The sequence below is a fragment of the Gobius niger genome (assembly GCF_951799975.1).
Source record: "Gobius niger genome assembly, chromosome: 9".
NCBI classification, from domain to species: domain Eukaryota; kingdom Metazoa; phylum Chordata; class Actinopteri; order Gobiiformes; family Gobiidae; genus Gobius; species Gobius niger.
In genome coordinates, this window is record NC_136860.1 from 16481670 (window position 1) to 16502787 (window position 21118).

Consider the following 21118-nt stretch of genomic DNA (forward strand, 5'->3'; position numbering starts at 1 on the left):
GACCCTGGGTAATCTCCTGCCTGGTCAGTGAAACTCATCACCCTGTCATGCCCTGTCTTACAAACAAACACAAGTTAATCTATACTTAATCACTGAGTCGGGCAAACGGTGTGTCATGTCTATTATGTAACGTGTTGTTGACAGGGACACGGTCAATACTACTTTACACATGGTTTTGTTTGTGTGCGGCTCATTAATGCTCCTCATGAAGTGAACAAATATCGAAACATGGATGTTGTTGTCAATTTTTATTTGACCAAAGCACTGGCTGTTGCTGTGAAATGTGGTCTAAAGATTATTGCAATTAAGTTAACCATATATTTCTTATTTCCACAAGGAACTGGAGTATAATATTGAGTGATCAGTGGACAACATAAAGGCCTCCACCATAAACAGCATCATGGAGGTTTGAGCTCAGTTGTTTTGGAGTTATTAAGTGACACAGCACACATACCGATCTGCGTCTTTGCACCCACATCCTGCTCTTCCAGCATGTGGTCAATTTATGTGAAAATGTGCTGCACCACATGCAGCTTGTCTGTGGTGTAGATAAAAATACCATGTAAAATGGGATAGATGCACAAGGTATGAAAAACATCACAAGCACTTGGTTAGGTTGTACATAGGATAAATGTAAGAATGCTGCATGGCGGGGAATTAGATATAGGCCCACAAGGCAATTGAGCTCTGACAAAGAGGCTTTGGTGATTGGCTAACAGCACCTCAGGCAAAACTGAGCAGGTCATGTCAAGGAAGGTTAATTCTGAAATTATAGATCTGTAAAGATAGATCTATAATTTCAGTAAAATCACCTATAGTGTAAAATCACCTATAGTGATTAGTAATTACTCTGAGAAGCAGAATCTTTATGTTATGAGAACATAAGCCTACGTGCTACAATGGCTGTCAAATACTGCAAAATGTAATAATAATATGGAAATGTGTAGTTGTATTTTCAATGGCACAGCAAGGGTAGAGCAAGGATAAAAGCATTCAAATTAATTTATAAAAGATTTATTACAAAGATTTTAGGGATAACTGGACCTCTTGACATTATGACAGAGCCAGCATGATTCAATTTTCAATGACCGATTGTTGTAGACGGTGTCACATAAATCTGTATTTGGCCAATGACACATCCCATTGCTTCATCGATTTAATAATGGCTGATGCACAAACACTAAGATAGAAGGCATTACTGCCACCTCTGACAAAATCATATGACCAATATCCTCCGTAAGGCAATAATGACAGCTTCAGTTGCATTACGTTGGCCTTAAATGTTATTACCAACCATTGTGCAGGGTCACACACAGGAAATATTTACCTATTGATTATTATACACTCGTATCTTTGTCCTTTATTAAGATAGCTTCCACTTGTCGATGTAAAACAATAATGTTTGTTTTGCCAATGAAGTGCTAAAATAAGAATTCTCCACATAGAAAAGATGATAATGTATATTGATAAAAAATACGTATGTAAAGGACAGAATGCTACATTATCATTTCCCCCAGTTGTTGGTTACTCGCTTATAACTTCACTACATTTACTGTGAAATATTGTGGACTACAACACCAATAAGAGATAACTTCATTTACTTTAAATTTCTCTAGAAAACAACATTTGAAAGTTACAAATATAAAGTAGCAGCATAAAACTATCCAATCTTCAACACGGTATATGACTACTTCTGCAAATTAACATAATCCATTTTGTCTTCTTTATTCAGTTTCAAGTGGGACATTGCACTCTACAAACCGCAAGAGGGAAGAGCAGGAGGAAACCATTTATCACCATGAAGTCTGATCGGTCATCGACTACAGACCTCTCTGCGCTAGTGGAGATTGCACAATGTGTCCTACCCAAATCAACCCAGAGATATCTTCTCACCCAGACGCACAGTGCACCCTCCTTAAAGCTCAAGTATGAGGGCAGGCTCACACTTCCCATGCTCCCCCACAACTTCCTGTTTGCTCATCGAGGTTTATATCCCCATTCTCCCACAGTCGAATCTATCTGTTTATGGCCTGCTATAAGTGACCAGGGAGGATGATGCCAAGAATGTGCATTAAATTAGTCCAAATAATGCCCTGGATTTTTGTCATTTCAGTGAGGAAGGCTTGTTTATTGTTTGTGAGAATGGTTTTCTTTTAGCCCAGCACAGTGAGCTCAGTGGTGACTCAAGGTCCACCCATTAGTCTATGAAAACAGAGAGGGTACATTCTTCACTCTGTCCTGACCTCAGGAATTATATGAGGGGAACATCTGCTCTGTTATTACAAGTAATGCGTGAATCACACTGGTCAGCATTTAGATGTTCCATTTGCTCATTGATCAACAGTTGTGATCATATGCAGATATTGGAAGGATTGTCGTAGGTCCCCAAGTTGTCCCAGGTCGAGTGGGGCCTTTCTATGTTGAGTCTGTGCATGTGTAGGTTTCCTCCAGTTGCTCTTCATTCTTCTACCATTAATAACATGTACAATGGGAATCCCTCTGAAAAATATATTCTGAAATCTCATGGGACTTGGTTAAAGAAAGGTAAAAGATTCGAAGAAGAAGGTAAGGGATGGTCATCGTAATTGGTCGCAACCTTATCACACGGCAACGCCCAAAATATTGATAACAACAATTGGCAATTGCAACCCATATGGTAAAAGATAATTTCAAATCTAGCTTAATTTACTATCGGTTACAGCTATAAAATAAATGTTAATAAAATGTCAATATTTTTGGAAAATTCCCCCTAGCACAGTGCCTTGTAACCTCCTGGCGTCATGATCTATTATTCTATACAAATTATATTATTTAGTTAACGAAACATTTCGTACTGAGAAATTGGTATGTGGTTCAAGATGAGAAAATGCAGAAAAAGTGTCATCTCATCTCAACGTTAAAATGTTTTTTCTTTTGTCAATAAAGGTGGTCGAACAGCCCAGAAATCAGGCTGAGGCAGAGAACAGATTCAAAGACCAAATGAACCTGAGAATCAAACTAGGCTTGGTCCAGTTAAATCTGTGAGCTCTTGACAACCATATAGAAATGCTTTTCAACACAACACAAACATCATGGTGCCCACACACACACAAAACATTGTTAGTGGCTGCTATATTGGGGACAAATGCAATCAATAACCGTTGACCATCGATTTAGTTTTCATCCTCACGTTTTTGTTTTGTTTGAGTGCAGTCGGTGGAGTTACATGATAGATGATGACACATATTGATATTCTCACTTTCCCTGATGATGTCTTGTCTCGAAATATCCAGTACCTGAGTATAATTTTGGAAGCTAAAGCACTACGGATAAAGTTTGTCAATGCTTCTGTCACCAGCTGAAACATCAAAGAAGTCTAGTGTTGGGGCGGTGCTGGTCCAATCTAATTACAGAGTCAGGAGGATGACTTCACTGAGGTGACGCCTGGCCCTGGGGTCATCATCACCCTCTTGCTCCTCGACGACCTCTCCAATTACCTAAAGAGCATATAGCTTCATTACATTGATTAAGCCGGCATGTTTTGACATTCTGCCTTGGAACTGATGACTGCACTGGGAGACAGACTGATAGAATACAATAGCGACTGTCATAATACGGCAATATAAACCTTTAGTGCAAATACTATGGTCATACTTAAAATAATAAATACAAACTTAATGACAGTAATTTCCATTTGTTTGTTGCTCTGATGCAATTTTAAACATTGGGAGAAAAGCTTGGGCCATTTTCCTCATGCACTGCTTTAGTAAGTAGTGCTGCCGTTCAGTGCATTAGTAACTCATTTGTTTTTGTGGTTTGAACATCCATTTGCTCCAGAGGTCGTGAGGGTCGACACTCGGATACTGTCAAAGCTCTCCAGCAGCACTATCACATCTATAACCAAATTACAAGATGCCGCGGCTTCCTGTCATTCCCAAGACGATTAAGGGTCTAACAGCGGGCTAATGAGCCACGCAGCCAGGGCATTTGGTCCTATCTCAGACGTGCATCAGGACCAGTGGGTCCACAAGTATAGCCCTGCTCCCTCAGAGAGTCAATCGCAGAGAGTATGATGAGCAAAGAAAGCAAAGAGGGAAACTGGATTTAAGGCGGCGTCAAGTTAAGTATATAAAAGCATGTTAACAAATTATGCTGTTGGAATGTAATTACCCAATAGTATGGATGCCCAGCAGTATTTGTGGCCTAGTATTGGTAGTAACTGAGCACTTTTGTATTATGTATTATGTATTTTGCACTTAATACATATGAACACTTGGGACGACATAGTGATTTATTAGCGGGCTTATAGATATATGAGCTGCCTTGTGACTTTCACTCACTTGGAGCCTGTTTTATGTGGAGTCCAATTTCTACTTATGGGACAATGAAAATAAAGGTAAAAAACATAACTGCATACGAGAGGCCAAAGGTAGCCTAGAATTTGTTAGGCTACAAATATGTTCTGTTCAGCTCGTTTTTGGTAGGGGCCCCTGGTCTGAGAAAGGTAGGCCTATAGTTGTTGCTTGTCCTAGGTTTAAGCGCCACCTAGTGCCCACTGAGGCGCAGCTCGTCAGACGCACACACATTGCTTATTGGTGGTTTTTAGGACCCTGCGGCTCACAAACTATTATCACATGACAGCGTTTTGTAGCGGCGGCACTACGCTGGCAATGTGCCGTTTCCAGTAACAGATATGAAGAACCAAAACATGCCTCCATCTGCTTTAAACAAAGCCACAAACATGGCACTGGCATAGGTCCAGTGGACGCACGAAGGCACTGGACATGGCTGCGGGTGTCTTACTTTTTGTTGGGTTCCAACTGGCCTGTTTATGTGTCAATGGAAACTTGGTAAGAAAACGAAACTTAATGGTGCAAATCAATACAATAGATCAGCTGACAGTGGTTAGAAGGAGAAGTTATGAATTAATGTGCTAGATCAAGATCTAGCAAGTTACTGATGCGTAGTCTATTCTATTATATGATTATATACAGTAAACATCATTTTTGTTAAATGTACCTCATTTTAATGTATTTACTTTTGTTCTCATCTTTTCAGGTCTCAGAAAGGTCTTTCTCCATTGACTACGATAGAAACTGTTTCCTAAAAGATGGAAAACCATTTCAGTACATCTCAGGCAGCATCCACTACTCGAGGATCCCCCGGGCCTACTGGAGAGACCGGCTTTTGAAGATGTACATGACTGGACTCAATGCCATCCAAGTGTAGGCTCCACACGCTGTGATAGTATTCTGTTAATTCACAGATTCTTCTTTGATCATAATAGTGTTGTCTGACAGATATGTGCCATGGAACTTTCATGAATCGGTACAAGGGATTTATAACTTCACAGGAGACCGAGACTTGGTGCACTTTTTAGACCTGGCCAATCAGACTGGACTCCTGGTCCTTCTGCGCCCAGGGCCCTACATCTGTGCAGAATGGGAAATGGTGAAAAAGGAACTTTATAATATAATTAATATATATATTTTTAAGGCGCACTTCTGTGTTGCATTTCATGATTAGACAAACATTTTATTTTCAACTACATTGTTTTTAATTTTTTTATTTCTATATTTTTGATTACAGGGCGGTCTTCCTGCATGGCTACTACAGAAACCCAACATTATACTTCGTTCAGCTGACACAGGTAAGGTTTTAACTAATGTGGGTTTACTTCAGATTTGAACTATACATAACTTTTGTTTGCTAAATCAGACTATCTGCAAGCTGCCAGCAACTGGCTTGCTGTTCTTCTCCCCAAAATGAAACCCTGGCTTTATATCAACGGGGGAAACATAATTACTGTGCAGGTACAGTGCTTCATGTAGAAGTATTCTCCTTGAATTAAGAGAACTCACTATTGGCTGTTTGAGAACAGGTGGAGAATGAATATGGAAGTTACTTTGCCTGCGACTATAACTACATGCGGCATCTACGAACACTGTTCCGTTTCTTTCTGGGTGAAAACACTGTCTTGTTCACAACTGATGGCAACACCGACAAAGAGATGGCATGTGGGAGTCTGCAGGGACTTTATGCCACAGTGGACTTTGGCACTGGTCAGTCCAGTAGTAAAGCTTTTTCAAGTGTCAAAATGAACAAATAATTGTAGCTTTATGTTTTCTTCTTATAGACACAAACATTTCAGAGGCTTTCAGAAGGCAGAGGCGATTTGAACCCCGAGGCCCCTTGGTAATCGCCCTTATATAATTGGATAATATACAAAGTAATACGCTATTGCAGTGCTTTAACGATAACTTCATTCAGGTGAACTCAGAGTTTTACACTGGCTGGTTGGACCACTGGGGAGACCAGCACACCATGGTCAGCACAGAAAAGGTCACCAGAGTGTTAGCAGATATGCTCTTGATGAAAGCCAATGTCAACATGTAAGTCTATACTTACTTTTTTTCAGTATAATGGTTTACAACAAATCTGACAACATTCAGTAAATACAGAATTCAAAACTTATTGTTGCAGGTACATGTTTGAAGGCGGCACTAACTTTGGCTACTGGAATGGTGAAGACGGCCACAAATTGACAAGAATTCCTTCACAAGTCTATGACAGATTGTGTTTTATTTCTTACATCTCTGCACAGGTGCTGACCATGACACCCGTTACCGCTCCGTCGTGACCAGTTATGACTATGACGCCCCACTCTCTGAGGCTGGAGACCCCACAGAGAAACTCCTGGCCATCCGAGAAGTCATTAAAATGGTTTGCTCACACAATTATTAAATCACTCTCATAGATTGATACATGATTGTCAGCAAATTCTTCTTTCAATATGATTTTAATCCTCATAGTTCAGAGACGTTCCATCTGGACCTTTGCCTCCTCCCACTCCCAAGTTTGCATATGGATTTGTGACACTTAAAAAGGTACTACCTAAATTATTTTACAATTTATTATCATGAGATTTACAACTCAACGGGATTATGTATCATGTAAAAAAAACTCTTCATATTTTTGTCTATTTCAGGTTGGTAACATTGGCCCACTCTTGAGCGTCATCTCACCCATGGGGCCTGTAACGTCCCAGTATCCCCTCACTTTCGAAGAGCTCAAACAGGTATGTGTTTTGTCGGAGTACAATCATATGAAGGCTCTATTGTTTGTAAACCTCTTGAAACATGGAGAACTTGTTGACTTTTGTGTCTGCTCCCCGTTGTGTCTATTGTGTGTAGTATTATGGTTTCGTGCTGTATCGGACCACGCTGCCCCGGGACCTGTACGAGCCCACGCCTCTTATCTCTCCTCTGAATGGGGTTCATGACCGCGCATATGTGTCCGTCAATGGGGTAGGTGTCACAATGGGCCTTTGTTGTTGTTTAAGTATGTTTCCAGGTCAGGTGTAGGTAGACCACACAGGTAAAAACAAAATGTCTGGCTATTCTTTCTTGCAACGTAAGGGCTTTTGTTCAGCTGAAGTTTTGCTTAATTTTTTTTTAGCTTTGAACTGTACGATTTCTTCATAATAGATTTATCTGAAGACGGATTTGTGCGTGTTTGAGTAATCCTACAAATTTTGTTTAGTTTGATCATTCGTACCAAGCTTGTTTCTTAATTATTATTTTTTAGCCATCAACCTAAAACGGGCAGACAAATCCCCCTGCAACTGACCAAGATCCTGGCTTAGATTCACACTGCGCCCCCTGGTGGTGCTCCATGGTTGTCCAACAGATGCAGGTTGAAAGATCAAAAGCAAGGGACAAATTTCAAACAAGGGCAATGAATTCTACAAATGCACAATGCATAATTTCGACAGCTTCCCTCCACAGTATGCCAGCAGAGAACAAGTCCAGGCATTATGTATACTTTAATTTTGCTTTTGTATGTTTCTGACCAGGTTTATCAGGGTCTACTGGAGAGAGACATTGTACTCGTTACTAATGTGACCGGAAAGCAGGGGGATACGGTGGACATTCTTGTTGAGAATATGGGCCGGGTGAACTTTGGCAGCAAGATCAATGACTACAAGGCAAGAAAACAATTGGATGATGATAGCTCTTCTTCACAACTTACAATAAAGTGTAAAAAAATGCATTTCATTTCAGGGCTTTTTGAGTAACCTGATTTTAGGTAAGGATGTACTGACAAACTGGAGCATCTATCCTCTGGATATCGATGGAGCCATTGCTGGTGGATGGCCTGATTTAGGAAGTAAAAAGCCCTCATCTCCCATAAAGAAAGAACCATTGCTTGGACCAACATTCTACACTGGCAGTTTTCAACCCAACGGCCTGGCCTGGGACACATTTCTCAAACTTCATGAGTGGACAAAGGTAAGTTTAGTCATAAAACTTTACAAATTCCCCTGTGCTAAAATGCTGTGCTTTTGCGTTTCCTTTTAGGGACAGGTGTGGATCAACGGTGTAAACCTGGGGAGATACTGGCCTGCCAGAGGACCCCAGCAGACCCTGTATGTCCCGGGACCCCTGATCAGTCCGACTCAGCCCAATAACATCACAGTTTTAGAGCTGGAGGGAGCGCCCACTCATCTCAGAGTTCTGTTTATGGACCGGCCTTTGCTCAATATCACTGCCAGCAAATCCTGACAGGAAAGATCATGTCAAATCAAATAAATCTACTCATCTTTTGTCTTTTGTTCCTCTCTACCTCTCTACACGCTGCCTTCCATATTAAGTGTTTCTGTATGTGTAGCTCTTGTTGTTCTAACTTAAGACATGAAATGCTACATGCTTCACATGATTTACTAAATATTGCAAAGATCACAGTGTCCGTTGTTTACAATATGTTGCTGTATTTAATGCATTGGGCGATTTGTTTTTATCATGATAGACAATTGTTAAAATAAATGCTTTACATTTTCATGTCAATATACATTTTCATGGTAAAATGATGAGGTAGCTCACAGTTCACTAGGCTTTGGCATTGGCTTTTCTGTGCTGTTGGACACACTGAGGACTGCAGAATGAAAACTCCAGGTACTGAAAAGGGATTTTTCCAAGAAGCGACTCTCCACACGTCCAGCACCTCCTGTAACACATACATTTACTTTGTTACAAACTTTAGAATTCATAACAGACAACAGTTGGATGTAGTAAATAGGTAAATCGCATACTTGACATTTGAAATGCTAACTCCTGTTGCAGCAGCCTGTTCTGCCAGTCTGCGCTCTGCTGCCAATGCTCTCTAAAGAGATCAGACAATGTTATGGTAATTGAATAATTAAAATGTATTTGTGTTACAGACCGCAGACCTCGACATAGGCCTGGGCACTTTTATAGGGCATAGGCAAATCCTCTTATCCATCAAGACAGTGCTAGGCCATGATCAAACATGCATTTGGCAATAATTGCATCGCTGACCTCTTGTGGCTGAAGTTCTGACTTGAAGATCCCAAACTTTTGAATTATACTACCATCAAAACTGAACTCTATGCAAGACGTAGAGGATCAAGCCGCCAACTGACCTTGTCCCGATCTGAGAGTGTTGCAAACCGCTTCTTCTCCTCTGCCTCCATCTCTTGTTTCCTCTTCTCCTCTTTTTGGTCTTTCTCTCGCTGTTTTTTCTGTGCTTTTTGGGCCTTTTTCTTTTCCAACTTTTTGGACTCGATCTCTGCTGTGAGTGGGCCTGGAACCTGTACGTCAAAGTTTAGCAACACCATATCTTTTCCAAAACAACCTTCTCATCATTGCAATGTTATTTTACCTGCGCTTTACTGTAGTCATATTTATCAGGGTTGTCCCCCATGTATTTTCTATAGACATTCCTTGTGTCCTTATCAGGTGCTACATTGTATGGAGTCTGTCCTTTGTTGTCTCTAAAATTGTATCCATTACAAATGAGAGGAATGAAATTTTAAGTGACTGTTTTTCACTTGTTTCACAAACAATACCTGCATGCGGGGTCTGCTCCTATATCCAAAAGACACTTGACCACTGCCTTTTGTGCTGCAGCTGATGCGACGTGCAACAAAGTAAATCCTGACGAGTCTATGGGCTTATTGAGAAAAATTAGTGGACTTTCGACACCTGCAGACTGCTCTTCTTCAACTCCAGTCTCTTCTGATTTCTGGTCACTTAGAAGTTGTTGTAAACCATCCACATCTCCGATCTTGCAAGCTGTGAAGAGTGCGTCCCTCACGCTGTACTCCCATGTGTCGTCAACCACACCTGAACGCATGACAGAAAAAAGTGTAATTCATAATAGATAGCACATTTGTTACATCTTAAAATGACAACCCACCCTCCAGTTCCTTCTTTTTTAGCCCCTTTCTCTTCTTCTTGTTCTTTGAGATTGGTTCCTGGGGAGCCTCGACAGCCTCTGCATCTTCGAGTTCCTCTTCAGTGTGATGTTCAGAACCATCCAAATCTACATTGCAAAATGTCTTATGATATTTTTTTTTTACACTGGAGATAGGCGACACAATTACCTTCGGTCTGCATTTTGGTTTCATTCTTCTTCTTCTTTTTCCGCCTTTTCTGTTTAGATGGGTAAATTTCAAACTCCCTTAAGTCCAATGTTGTTATAGATAATTCTTCCATTTCTAGTTGGATTGCACCAATCTCATCCTCCTCTGCACTTTCAGGGCTAATTTCTGTCAATGCAAATATACAATATGAAACCTATGTGATTAATATTTGAAAATCATACACTTCCACATTAAAATATGTACCTTTGTCATGATCAGAATCATGTTGCACTGTAGCCTTGACAGCCCTTTTCCATGACTTTTTTGATGGGCTAAAAATGATGGACAAATCCGTCTCATTCCCTGCATTTAAGTAATAAGCGTATAAAATATAATTGATCATTTGAGTTCACCCAGCGCCAAGAACAATCCAAACGGCATTTCAACTCACCGTAGATTTGAACATCACCGAGCACTTCATGTACTCTCTGCACCTCCCTAAACGTCGCCCTCCTTGTTGCAAAGGGAATGCTGCGAACTCTGGGATCTTTTCGGTCCAGAGCAGCTGTGCGACCACCAAAAAACATAGATTTGTTGTAGCTTGGGGCACGCACAAATATCGCAGAGGCCTCTTTTAAGTGATCTGCCCAGCTAACGAGAATTTCTTGAATATCCTGGCAACATTAAACCAGTAAAATCAATAAGCAGATGCGGTATGGCATTTGGTATAATCACAAATATGGTACACAATACAGAGGAATTGTTACCTTCACCAGGGCTGCCTCGTTATATCTCCTCAGAGCAGCTCCTGCAGATTTGGGGGCATGACTACGATTCTGTGAGTCTCTGAGACCTTGGGCAGTGCCTCTTTTTGCGCGGACAGTGTATCGGTGAAATGTTTTGTGCTGAATGACGTCTTTACTGTGGAAGACGTGCGTTTGGTTAGACATTTCATAGAGTGGAAGCATATACTCTTATTATGAATCCTCAAGTTTACTTACCCCTGAAACACAGCACCAGCAAAATGGCCTCCACCGGTCATGAGAATCACCCATATGGTCATTTTGTTTACACCTCTAAGGGACTGTACAAGATCTTCCTCTTCATTCGTCTGTAATGGCAGATGATGAAGACGTTAGTGATTACCATACTGTCTAAAGTGAGCACTGAAGTCTACCCAGTACACCTTGCCTTTCCCTGAAGAACGCAGCGATGCACAGAGAGATACTGTCCTACTGAACTCTGGAAAACAACTTTGCTTGAAAGGCGACCAGAAATCAGACCATTTTCTGTGGAGCTGTCATCATCTGTGCCAATGACGTCGCCGCTTTTCCCACCACAGTCACTATCTGACTCTCTCTCATCGGAATCGGACTCTGAGCCCGAGATACTCGACATGTCCCCTGAAAAAAGATAAACGAACAAGTCGTACAGATGTATATTATATTATTTGCTACTTAAAACTTCTCACCTGCTCCGGTCTTCCTCTCAAACTCTTCCACTGTCACTGGAGACAATCCTACAATCTTTTGTCTCAAGTTGAAACGGTGCCAGTCAAGTTTATAGTGCTCCATCTATAACAGGAGGCAACATTAGGGCCACCAATATATAAAACATCAACATAAAGCACTATGTGTAAAAGTCCATACCTGGTCTTCGCGGTTGTTAAAGGAGCATCTACAAGCTGAGCAGGTCATTTTGTCAGAGACATCTCTAACCAGGCTGCCGTCCCGCTTTCTGTCATCCAGGTTTTTAATTTCTGATACAGATACACACACATATTTGGCATCATTAGGTTTTCATGAGTGATAAAAAAAAAAGTGCCATACAAATCGCTAAACATATTTCTACAAACCTTCTCGCATTGACTCAGCCTCAGCAGCCTGTTTAAGAACGGGATTCGCCTCCTTAAGCCCATTAAAAGTCTCATCGTTTGGGCAGAAATCGAAAATAGACCGATGAGCACAGACAGACATCTTCGTAAATATGTGTCTCTGTCCCTGTGAAGAAATGAACGGCTTCAATATGACCATAGTTGTTGCTCAGTGATTCATAATGTCCCACGATGAGGCTCCATAACACTTGTGGTCACATCGGAAAGCTGTCATTACTTTGATTACATCTATTCAACATTCTGTAACGTGTTATAATACATCGACTATACAATGATAAAAGAGCAGTCAGACTTAAAATAGCAAAACTAAGCTTACTCCATACGGTTGTGTCGATAGTGTGGCGCTGACGAAACTAGTGTGTTGCTAGTACGGAAGCCGAAAGGCGTAAAAAATTACCCAACGCAAAAAGAAGGGATGGTCGTATGTGTTATTTCTGCCCAGTTTGTAATAGATTGAATAAAAGAACAGCGCATACATTTCAGCTAAGAAAAGAACACACATTTTATTGGACATTACAAAATTAGAAACATGAAAATATTCTCTAAGTAACTTAAAAAAAAAAAAAAAAAATAGATAAAAAAAAAAGGTAAATAATATGTCAACGTTGCTTTGTCTGATTTCTTTTTGGCCTGCTGCTGGGTCCAGGGCTTGGAGATTGTGCTGTTGGGGAATAATAACACAAGTTAAAGTTTGATTTCACCTCTTAACCTCTAGTTCAGCTTTACCCAATTCTAAAAGCTTTCGAAATAGCGACAAAAAAATTAGACAAAAAAAACATGAATGAAAATGCAAGTAAAGAGCGACAAAAGAACTACATCAAAGTGACAAAAATGCGACAAGAAAAGAGCAACAAAAAGTGACAAAAAGCGATACAAATTTGGCATAAATGTGATGAAAACGCAAGGAAGAGGATCCTTTCAAATCCGTTTTGTAGGTCTTAGCTTTCAAATGAGGCGTTGTACTGGCCTGTAGGCTGTAAACTCCAGTAGAGGAGCTTTTAGATTTAGGGAAACTGAACTGGAGAAAATGCAATGGGTAAAGGTGGGGGTTAAGATGGAAAAAAAAATGTGATGCAACCCAAATGCAGGCATGTTGTATAGTTCAATCAAGATAGTGATAGTGAGAAAAAAGGCAGGATGTGCTGGAGGTAGAAGATGCCAAGGTTCACTTAAGCAGTGGCAAGATATAATTCACAGAAAAGAAACAGCTTAGAGATGTTTTAGAAAAAACTGCAGATGCCAGATCGAGGTGATTTGGACTGATACTAAAATGGAAGGGATCGATACAAAAGACCAGTTAGTGAGAGATGAAGGACTGGGTACGATGAGTGGTAAGCAGAATGGGAAATTTAGGCACATGAGTATTTTTACCATCTTTGCAGAGAACCCCTTGAAGTTGACATGTTACATCTTTGATTTCACTGGTTAGGCTTTGAGTTTTGATGGTTACACTTTCATTTCTGTCTTGCAAATCTTTCCATACACGCCTACAAAGACATAATGATAAATTATACGCAGCAGGTTTTTGCCAACAACAGAAGATGCACAATATAGTGTGGCAATATAGTACCTGTCCTCGTCTGATTGACCATTGAGCTGTTCTTTCAAGTTGTGTTCCAGCTTCAGCAGCCGGCCCAGGGCTTGTAAATCATCAATAACATCACCATGTTCCATAAGCAAATTGACACGTTGGCTGATCTCTTCATTGCTGTATTAGGGAGTAGTTTTGTATAAGGGGTCATTTTGTACACATTTAGATTTTTGGACAACACAATAAAATGAATAAATACTACAAATATATATATATTTTTAAATGATTGAATTCCATCCATCCATTTTCTTCCGCTGTATCCGGGGCCGGATCGCAGGGGGAACAGTCTCATTAATCTTCAAATTTATTTATTAATTATTTTATATATTTATAATTGATTTTTATATTACGTGAGATACTGCAAGGGATGGGAAAATTACGTTTAAAGACATCCATTTGAAACTTTTGCTGTAGATCACTGTAGATAAAAAATGTATGTGTATTAATACATGCTCATATTGCATATATTTCTATGGACAAATTGTATTCATGGGAATTTGAGCCAAGATCAAATTCATGCATTTATTTTGTTAACATATTAGACACTTATTTAGTCTTTAAAAATATATATATATTGAAAAAATGTATATTGAAAATATCAGGATGAAAAAAGACAAGAAAAAAAACCTTCAGTAAAAACTTCAACAGCACATCTGACTGATAATGTGTATTTCAAATAGAGCTACTTTTACTTTTTTTTTTAAATGCATTGTAAATTGGAAACGCAATTTGACATGCAAATAATAATAAGTAAAATAATTGACAATAAATCATATTTTTTTTATCAAGTTTTGTCTTGAGTTGGTAAATGCGTACCATTTTGCGATATATTGATCTGCCTTCTGTGTCTTCTTATTGGTAGACTCCAATTTGCGTCTTTGTCCATCCACAACATGCTGCAACTGTCGGATTTGTGTCTGTGAAAAGGTAACAAAAAACAAAGTCAGTGTTGACAATAAAGCCAAAACTCATAGTGCGTTCCCCGTCGAAACGTTTTGTGTTTGCTTTGAAATCGTTAGTTGCACGTGTTTCTTTAAATCTAGGTAATTAGTTGGTGACTAGTGGCTAACTTTGTACCGCTAGCTAGCATCATGTGCTGCTTCGCTCGCTGTGTGAAATATAATGGCAACTTACCGCAACATTATCATTTTGTATGCAGTATGTCTCCTCGTAGGACGGAGTCATTCTTTTAATACAATACAACTTCTTCTCTCAGTAAAGAAATAAAAGCAAGTCGTTTGCGGTGCTTTCTGTTTTAAACACGTACTTCCGCTTTCGTAGTCAGAGCCCGGATAGCTCAGTCGGTAGAGCATCAGACTTTTAATCTGAGGGTCCAGGGTTCAAGTCCCTGTTCGGGCGTCAAAGTTTTTGCCCTGTTCAAATACAATTCCATCATCTCTAATAAAATAAAGATTTAAGCTTTAAAATAAAATCATCAAACTATTGCTACGTTTATTGAAAACAACAAATGAAACCAACACTTGCACACTCAATGTCTAATGTGTACATGGTAAAGCCTAAATGGCACTTAGCTAATCCAAAACACCAAAACATTTAATTTAAGGCTAGCCAATGGACTGGGGCTGTTATTACATACTGTAAGACCTCACATTATCCTACTGTTGGAGCTGATGGTTATAAAAGAATTGTACTAATTCAAGGATTAAACTCACTCACAAACAAATACTTGTCAACGTGTAATTTACCTGGGATAATGATGGGTGTCTATTCAGATTGATGATTGGGAAGACCTATAAAGCTAGGGGTAAGTGCAAGTAAAATGGCAGAGGTGAAGACTTCGACTTGCAGCGATGGACAGGATTATCCTATTGTACTTGGTCTCTGTCTGCCTCTCAGCTGTACCAGCTCAGGTATTATTACGATTGCAAGATAATATGAATGTAATGAGATTATGTTTTAAAATTTTCCATCTTGTCCTTGTTTGCTGAAGTTTTTATACAGCTCCCCGTGGGTTCCCAGAGGAATCAAAGGTAAAATACATCATTTTAAGTAATACTTGTTTGCATAAGCTTTTATATAATTGTTAAATCACTTATTTCAAAGAGCGCGAAGACCGTGATGATGGCACTGTCATGAATGAAATAATCAAAGCAAATGAGTTTCAAGGTACTGTTTTGTCCCTGTTTCTTTACAATTGTTAAAACCCATAGTGGTTTGTAATTTACCATGAAATGTCTGTTTTCTCAGCTTCTCGGATCATTGACGGCTCCACCAGCCTCAGAGAAGGTGACATTGCTGTTTCAGCTGGAAGGCGTGCTAAAGTATGTTTTGCAAGAAGCTGTCTCTGGTCAAAGTCAGTGGATGGACATGTCTATATTGCATATAATCTCTCACCCGATTATGGTATGTTATGCAGTTTTACAAATATCTTGGTGACGCTACATGCTAAGAGTTCACTATTTTATTGCTCTAAACGCATTTTAAGGTGACATTGAGGAGAAGCTCATTAAAAAAGGGATGGAGACCGTAGAGAAAGGCACTTGTGTGAGATTTGTTCCTCGGACTCACCAGAGAGACTACATAGACATTCAGCCAAAGTCAGGGTATGCATTTCAATTTCATAACTTAATGTATTTAGTTAAGTATCACTTGCAATACTGAAAATAATGAAATAATACGTAGTTTAAGTAAAGTCACAACGTCCAAAGTAAAATGTCTGTTGGTGTACTGTAAGTCTTCCGGGTTTGTATGTTAAACTAGATGCTGGTCCTACCTTGGTGCACGCGGTGGGAGACAGACTGTGTCCTTGCAGAGCCCAAGCTGCCTCCAGGTCGGAGTGGTTGCCCATGAGTTCATGCATGCCCTGGGCTTTGTGCACGAGCAGTCACGGTTTGACCGAGACAACTATGTCACCGTCATGTGGCCACATATTTGGAGAGGTAATTTAAAGGAGAAATCTTAACAACGACGTGATTCTGTCCGCACAATATTTTCCAAATGCAAATGTTTTCTGATTGGAAATAGATCGTGTGCGAAACTTTGAGAAATTCAAAACAGACAACATGAATCTACCTTATGATTACAACTCAATCATGCATTTTGGGATGTAAGTGCACTTCTCCCTTTCTCCTCATGCTTATTGCAAGTGATTCATTATTTAACGTGCCCTTTCAATTTTCAGGTATACCTACTCTCAAGATGGTCAGCCAACCATTATTCCTAAGGGCAGCCAAAACATAAAGATTGGCCAAGCAACAACACTCAGCCACATCGACAAGATGAAAATCAACAAACTTTACAAGTGTGGTCAGTAATGTTTTAGTACGAATTAGAATTTACTTTCATTATTACTATCAAACACTTTGCAAATGATTTAAAAGGACTCCATTGGATAGGTTCTAAATGTTATTCTCTTTCTCTAGGTGATACCGATGATTACTGAAACTTTGGAAGACATAACCGTGTTTTGGAAGCTTAACAAATAATGGAATTATTTCAATAAAGTTTGATTCAAGCTTTCCATGCGCTCTTTTTCATTGTGTGGTTACAGTTGTGAGTTGTGCTTGTAAGATCTTCAGGACTGGTTCTGGACAGCTGTGTAAATGTTTCCAATTGTTTGTGAGCAAATGAAAACAACAGAAAACAAACAAAATATAGTAATTATTGTACAAATAAGAAAATTAAATAGGTCAACATTGAAAAGCAAAATAAGTAAATGGTAAGAAACTGCAGCAGGTTGTTATATAGATTTACACTTGAGACCAAATGATTGCTGTCAAAATAGCCATCAGCTGATACTTTATCACAAAATGACTAGGTGACAGTCCAGTCAGACTCAAATTGCTGGTCTGTTGGACTCAAAAGGCCGTTATTGTCATGGTGACAGCTGTTATGCAGCGTGTCGCACATCCAGCAGTAAAACACCTTCAAGTGTCAGTTTATGAAAGTGCTGAATCTTATCGGTGCTAAGTACAAGGTCAGCAGAGACCACCTGTTATGGATCAGCAGTGCCACCAGTAAATTACATGCACTGTGTGATGAGGGGCCTTTTTCATGATTCATGACATAATATGTGCCAATCAGTACAGAGCAAACAAGCAGAAGTGGGTATATAGATTGTGGGGAGTTCAGGAGCACATTTAGCTCTGGGTGGACTGGGGACAGTATGTGTTCAATCATGGTTCTTCTGGGCATCTTTGTGGCTGTTTTGTGCCAGGTCTATGCACTTCCTTTAAAGGTCAGTATCACTTTTTATCATATATTTTTTGTTTCATCATAGCACAAATTATTTCATAATTCATGTACTTATTTCTATTTTGTTTTTCTAGAATTCCACAGAACCAAATGAAGTCAAAATGAGAATGAAAAGAAAGTATTCTGGTATATGTCCATTGTATTTTTTTTTTGCAATATTTTATCCAAATGTGAAAACCATGTATAACACCTGGATGTTTTGTAATTAGATGAAATTGAAAATTGGGACGAAATTGCGGCTATGGATCAAATCCTTATAGTTAACAGCAGTAAGTGTCTTGAAAATAGCAGGACAAGTGTTTTTTCAGAAATAAGTTGTGTTATTTAATTTAATAGTTGAACATTTTTTCCACCAGGGCTTCGAGCACCACGAGGAGTCACATTCAGAGATGGAGACATTGCGACTTCATACCCACGGAGCGCTATTACATGTCCGGGGAACTCTTGTCTATGGCCTAAATCCGTGGATGGATTTGTGTATGTGCCATACATCATGTCTCCGCTCTATGGTGTGGATCTGCACTACAAACTGTGCCACAGATATGCACTGAAGAGATGCACTAAAGTTTTTGTTTCCACTGCTTTTTCTCACTTCTACTTTAGATGACATGGACAGAATTACCATAGAGACCGGAATGCAAGACATTACTGCTGGAACTTGCATTAAATTTGTTCCACGTACTCAGCAAGGCAGTTTTTTGGATATTCAGCCAAGATATGGGTGAGTGCTGCTGCTGTTAGTGTCTTTTCAACTATTAAGGGTTAACATTGCATAATAGTCTTGTATGTCTTGTATGTCTATAATATTGTGATGTGTGTGTTGTGTCCAAAGTTGCTGGTCTTTCCTGGGGCAAACTGGAGGGAGCCAGACATTATCCCTGCAGACCCCAGGGTGCATGTGGTCAGGAGTGGCGGCTCATGAATTTATGCACGCACTTGGTTTTGTACACGAACAGTCTCGCTCTGACCGGGACCACTATGTGACAATTGTTTGGAAAAACATTATGCCGGGTTAGTATTTCACAATTAAAATACGTCATAGTTTTTTTCCCCCCAGTACTTACAGGAGTCATACCCCTCTAGGCTAGTGTTTCTCTAGTATGTTGAAATCTGACACTGAAATTGTTTGATGTTTTTATTATTAGTCATACAAAATCTCCTCTCAGGTTTATATGAAGGCTCTACACTTCTGCATTATAGGCAATAAATGGGATTTACCATAGACATACATTTTGATGACTGTTCATAATTAAGCAAAGGAATATAGGTCAGAATAGGTTGGTATCCTCCAATGGAATATGGATAGAAAATGAATTTGAATGATTATAGCATCAGACTACAAAATTATAGAAATAGAATAGAAATAATTAGAATAGGAATAATGAAAAGAAGACTGGAAAAATTGTGAATCCATTGTATTGCTTTTATCTTTTGACAGATCAGATGCATAACTTCAGGAAGCAGGCAACTAACAACCTCAACAGCCCCTATGACTACAGCTCGGTTATGCATTATGGAAGGTAGGGTTACTTATAGAGTGACATAATTAAAGGGTCTTCATGTTTGGTGTAGTTTTACTGTACTTTACATGTGCTTTCATGTAGATATGCATTCTCTGAAGACGGTGGACCCACAATCATACCAAAACCGGACCCTTACATTCCCATTGGCCAGCGGGACGGACCAAGTGCTTTAGACTTGCATAAAATAAACGTGCTGTATGACTGTGGTGAGTGGCTAAATCAGGGCTTATAGATAATGCTGGCTGTTTCACTGATATGACTCTTCCTTTACCCATCGCAGGCGCAAATGAATAACTGGATATTGGATGTTTCTCCCTGTATTGAGTTGTAGTTTAACCTGTGCTATATTTTGCTTTAACATTAAAAGCAGCAGAATATTTCTTCTTTCTTAATTAATTGTATTACACATAATAGGCAATGTAATAGCATCTGCTAGAATCTTATTGTCTAATGCTATAATATTCTTGCTATTTTTAAATAAACAATGTATTGCATAAAAATATGTGATCTGTCTTTTTGCTTGAATTTTTGTGTATTGGAATTCATTCTAAACGATATTTTGATAAGTTTATAATTGCCTGCCTAGGTCTGTTGGACGCAGGAGCCTATAGTATTCTAACCAAAAAAGCTTGTGTGGGTATTGTAAGTTACAGGTTATGAAAATATAATTAATAAACATCCAGAACATGTAGTGCATACGAACAGTAATCTGGAACTTGCCAATGATGTGTCAAGGCCAGGGGTGTCAAACATACGACCCGCAGGCCTAATCCGGCCCGCGAGATGATTTAATCCGGCCCCTGCCCTGTAGAGCATAAATTCCAGAGTATGTCAATAAAAAAAGTAAGTCTCCAGCCCATTCCTGTGCGGAGTTATGAATTTTTAAAGAATAACCAGAATGCTCATTCTAGCCACTAGGGGGCATTCAATTTAAAAAAAAAAAAAGGATAGAGTTCCACACGTGTCCAGCAGAGGGCACTGACATAATAAGAGCTCAGAATATGAACAACACATTATATAGCCATGTGGTAAATGGACAGTCTGCCCCAGGGCGGCTGTGGCTTCAATAACAGTTTACCACCACCAAGTGAATGAATAATGACTACTGCACTTTCAGGAACTTGTGACACAGGCTTGTAAAGTGCAATACAAGTGTAAGCCGTTGTCATTAATGAAGCTATAGTCAAGTTGGGGCTTTGATCAAATCACAGCTTATTATTATTCATTTATTGGAAACATTTTCTCTACTATATGTGGCCCGCGACCCACCATGGGAGCTGAATTTCGGCCAGCGACCCAAAATTAGTTTGACACCCCTGGTCTAGGCTGTATTGTGTGTGAGAGATTCAACTGGTTGTGTCAAACTTTTAACGTATCGTATACATGTGAGCCTAATTTAATGGCTAAGTACATTTTTGTCTCAACTAACACATGTATGTCCAGAATGTTATTTGTGTTTTGTTCCCGTGCCCGCAGGTCTGCGCGCGGGTGTGTGAGGCTCAGAGGAGGTACTTGAGGGGGCGGAGCGTGTT

General features: G+C 39.6%; 5 protein-coding genes across 5 annotated transcripts; 3 read left to right on the forward strand and 2 right to left on the reverse strand.

Moving 5' to 3' along the window:
* The first annotated feature begins 4624 nt into the window (after positions 1-4624).
* On the forward strand, positions 4625-8693 carry glb1l (galactosidase, beta 1-like). The gene is made up of 16 exons (XM_079562589.1): positions 4625-4829; positions 5038-5204; positions 5280-5430; positions 5569-5629; positions 5698-5792; positions 5861-6041; positions 6116-6174; positions 6250-6371; positions 6463-6503; positions 6584-6702; positions 6792-6866; positions 6968-7057; positions 7173-7286; positions 7835-7966; positions 8043-8270; positions 8340-8693. Exons 1-16 carry the CDS (start codon positions 4764-4766, stop codon positions 8541-8543), a joined length of 1905 nt encoding a protein of 634 aa, XP_079418715.1. The 5' UTR covers positions 4625-4763; the 3' UTR covers positions 8544-8693.
* Positions 8694-8748: 55 nt separating this feature from the next.
* ankzf1 (ankyrin repeat and zinc finger peptidyl tRNA hydrolase 1) lies at positions 8749-12628 on the reverse strand. Its single transcript, XM_079562588.1, has 16 exons — positions 12574-12628; positions 12219-12363; positions 12013-12122; positions 11835-11937; positions 11555-11766; positions 11365-11474; positions 11131-11284; positions 10815-11037; positions 10628-10726; positions 10385-10549; positions 10198-10323; positions 9848-10124; positions 9661-9772; positions 9422-9589; positions 9071-9141; positions 8749-8985 (listed from the first exon to the last, which is right to left on the reverse strand). Exons 2-16 carry the CDS (start codon positions 12337-12339, stop codon positions 8868-8870), a joined length of 2169 nt encoding a protein of 722 aa, XP_079418714.1. The 5' UTR covers positions 12340-12363; positions 12574-12628; the 3' UTR covers positions 8749-8867.
* A 187-nt stretch (positions 12629-12815) lies between these two features.
* Positions 12816-15050, reverse strand: LOC306968069 (uncharacterized protein). The gene is made up of 5 exons (XM_079563312.1): positions 14983-15050; positions 14665-14765; positions 13828-13965; positions 13629-13744; positions 12816-12918 (listed from the first exon to the last, which is right to left on the reverse strand). Exons 1-5 carry the CDS (start codon positions 15031-15033, stop codon positions 12857-12859), a joined length of 468 nt encoding a protein of 155 aa, XP_079419438.1. The 5' UTR covers positions 15034-15050; the 3' UTR covers positions 12816-12856.
* On the forward strand, positions 14723-17284 carry hce2l2 (high choriolytic enzyme 2-like 2). Its single transcript, XM_079563311.1, has 10 exons — positions 14723-14775; positions 15582-15719; positions 15800-15839; positions 15913-15975; positions 16057-16212; positions 16295-16412; positions 16570-16748; positions 16834-16915; positions 16991-17115; positions 17232-17284. Exons 2-10 carry the CDS (start codon positions 15660-15662, stop codon positions 17249-17251), a joined length of 843 nt encoding a protein of 280 aa, XP_079419437.1. The 5' UTR covers positions 14723-14775; positions 15582-15659; the 3' UTR covers positions 17252-17284.
* Positions 17285-17974: 690 nt separating this feature from the next.
* On the forward strand, positions 17975-21082 carry hce2l1 (high choriolytic enzyme 2-like 1; the record flags this gene model as incomplete). Its single annotated transcript, XM_079562633.1, has 9 exons — positions 17975-18046; positions 18138-18189; positions 18273-18332; positions 18420-18572; positions 18667-18784; positions 18896-19074; positions 19502-19583; positions 19668-19792; positions 21063-21082. 9 exons carry the CDS (start codon positions 17975-17977, stop codon positions 21080-21082), a joined length of 861 nt encoding a protein of 286 aa, XP_079418759.1.
* Positions 21083-21118: the final 36 nt, after the last annotated feature.